At 46.4% G+C, this 1,532-nt stretch overlaps 1 protein-coding gene across 1 annotated transcript in view; it reads left to right on the forward strand.

Moving 5' to 3' along the window:
- Positions 1 to 34: 34 nt before the first annotated feature.
- LOC119592416 (MAM and LDL-receptor class A domain-containing protein 2-like) overlaps positions 35 to 1,532 on the forward strand; it is a gene marked incomplete at its 3' end in the record, with an annotated part of 2,678 nt that continues 1,180 nt past the window's right edge. The window contains 4 exon segments of the mRNA XM_037941237.1: positions 35 to 232; positions 468 to 623; positions 766 to 967; positions 1,350 to 1,521. Coding sequence (XP_037797165.1) covers positions 106 to 232; positions 468 to 623; positions 766 to 967; positions 1,350 to 1,521 — 657 coding nt within the window.

The following is a 1,532-nucleotide window of genomic DNA, read 5'->3' on the forward strand; positions in this document are numbered from 1 at the left end:
AATCATTCATACAGTCATATTTCAACGTCACTTTTCGTTTCTCTCTTAGGTTACTTCGTAGTAGCGGACTTCAGCGTAGCTTCAGAGGCGGGTCAGAAGGCGAAAATGTACGGTCCCTCCTTCACCAGTAGCTCTCACTGCCTCACGTTCTGGTATCAGTTCGAGACTCAAGACATCATCCTTTTCCGGGCGATGGCCAATGATACGGAGGAGATCATATTCTCTGCTGTTGGTAAGGGTGATGGAGGCTGCTGAGTTATCGTTATCGTTTTATTTAATGTTTTAGATATATATCGTTCTCTTCTCTGTATAAAAAACGTTCTCTTTATATCCCGAATACGAGTGAAATATCGGGTAAAAGACTCACATTAAGCAAATACAGATATAGTACAAACGAATATTACTTTAGAAACGCAAACTGGATACGTACAGACACTGTTACCAATGCCGGTGAATTGGATTCCCAGGTGGCACGGGCATCGAGTGGAGGTTCGGCGCAGGCCAGATCAACGGTGCCAAGACAGGCCGCGTGATGTTCGAGGCTTATTCAGGAGAGACACGTTATGGCTACATTGCTATCGATGACATCCTCCTTGACGATTCCCTGAACTGCCCTGTGAAAGGTGTGTTTATGAGCGCCTTCTGGAGGTTCGGAAAGTTGATGCGTATTCGAAACATTTTTCGAAATCATATGGCCGAAAACGATATAACATTTTGATGTCTAAGTAACATATTCATACTGGGAATCGACCTGTCGTCCTGTAGGTAAATGTGACTTCGAAGACGGCGTTTGCGGGTGGACTAACACAGGTGACCTCGAGTGGGTCTTCGGCAAGCTAGAGGGTGAGATGGGCCCTCTCACGCCCACCCACCTCATGTTCGTCACGCCAAGGGCAGGCATGGAGGGCAAGCAGGCCATACTCACCTCACCCATTCTCGAACCGGATGCCAATTGCGTCAAATTCTGGTAAGATCATCCGTTTGCTTGTTTTCCATTTTTCCATTTATTTCGTCCCTTTTTTATTCACTGTGGCGTTGGGTGGCTTACGCCTCTATCGAACTTTTGCAGAATCTTATTCTAATTTTTTAATTTTAAATAATGAAAGGTCTTTAAAACATACTCAACATGAAGCTCTGGGATCATATGATAGCTGATTATCAACTATTTTCTGTATGATGTACTGAAAGTAATAATCGTACCTATCTTACCTACACATTTGTATGATTTTCGTTTAAGTGCAGCGCAGTTAAGTGGAATAAACACGTTGCACAACTTCATAAATCAATAGCTGAATAGATGAGTGAAGCGAGGTCGAAAGGTAATGAATCACTTTTGAATCCGCGCGCAGGTACAAGCGGGAGAAGGAAGCCCCGGCCTCGTTCGTGGGCGCGGTCGCTCCGGGACCTGAAAGCCCCGGAGCCCACACCCCGACGGCCATGTGGCAGCTGCCGAGCACCGTGGGCGAGGGCTGGGAGCAGGGGCAGTTCCCCATCATGCCCGAAGCAGTCGACAGTCTTCAGGTAATATCGAA

The sequence above is a fragment of the Penaeus monodon genome, chromosome 30 (assembly GCF_015228065.2).
Source record: "Penaeus monodon isolate SGIC_2016 chromosome 30, NSTDA_Pmon_1, whole genome shotgun sequence".
NCBI classification, from domain to species: Eukaryota; Metazoa; Arthropoda; class Malacostraca; order Decapoda; family Penaeidae; genus Penaeus; species Penaeus monodon.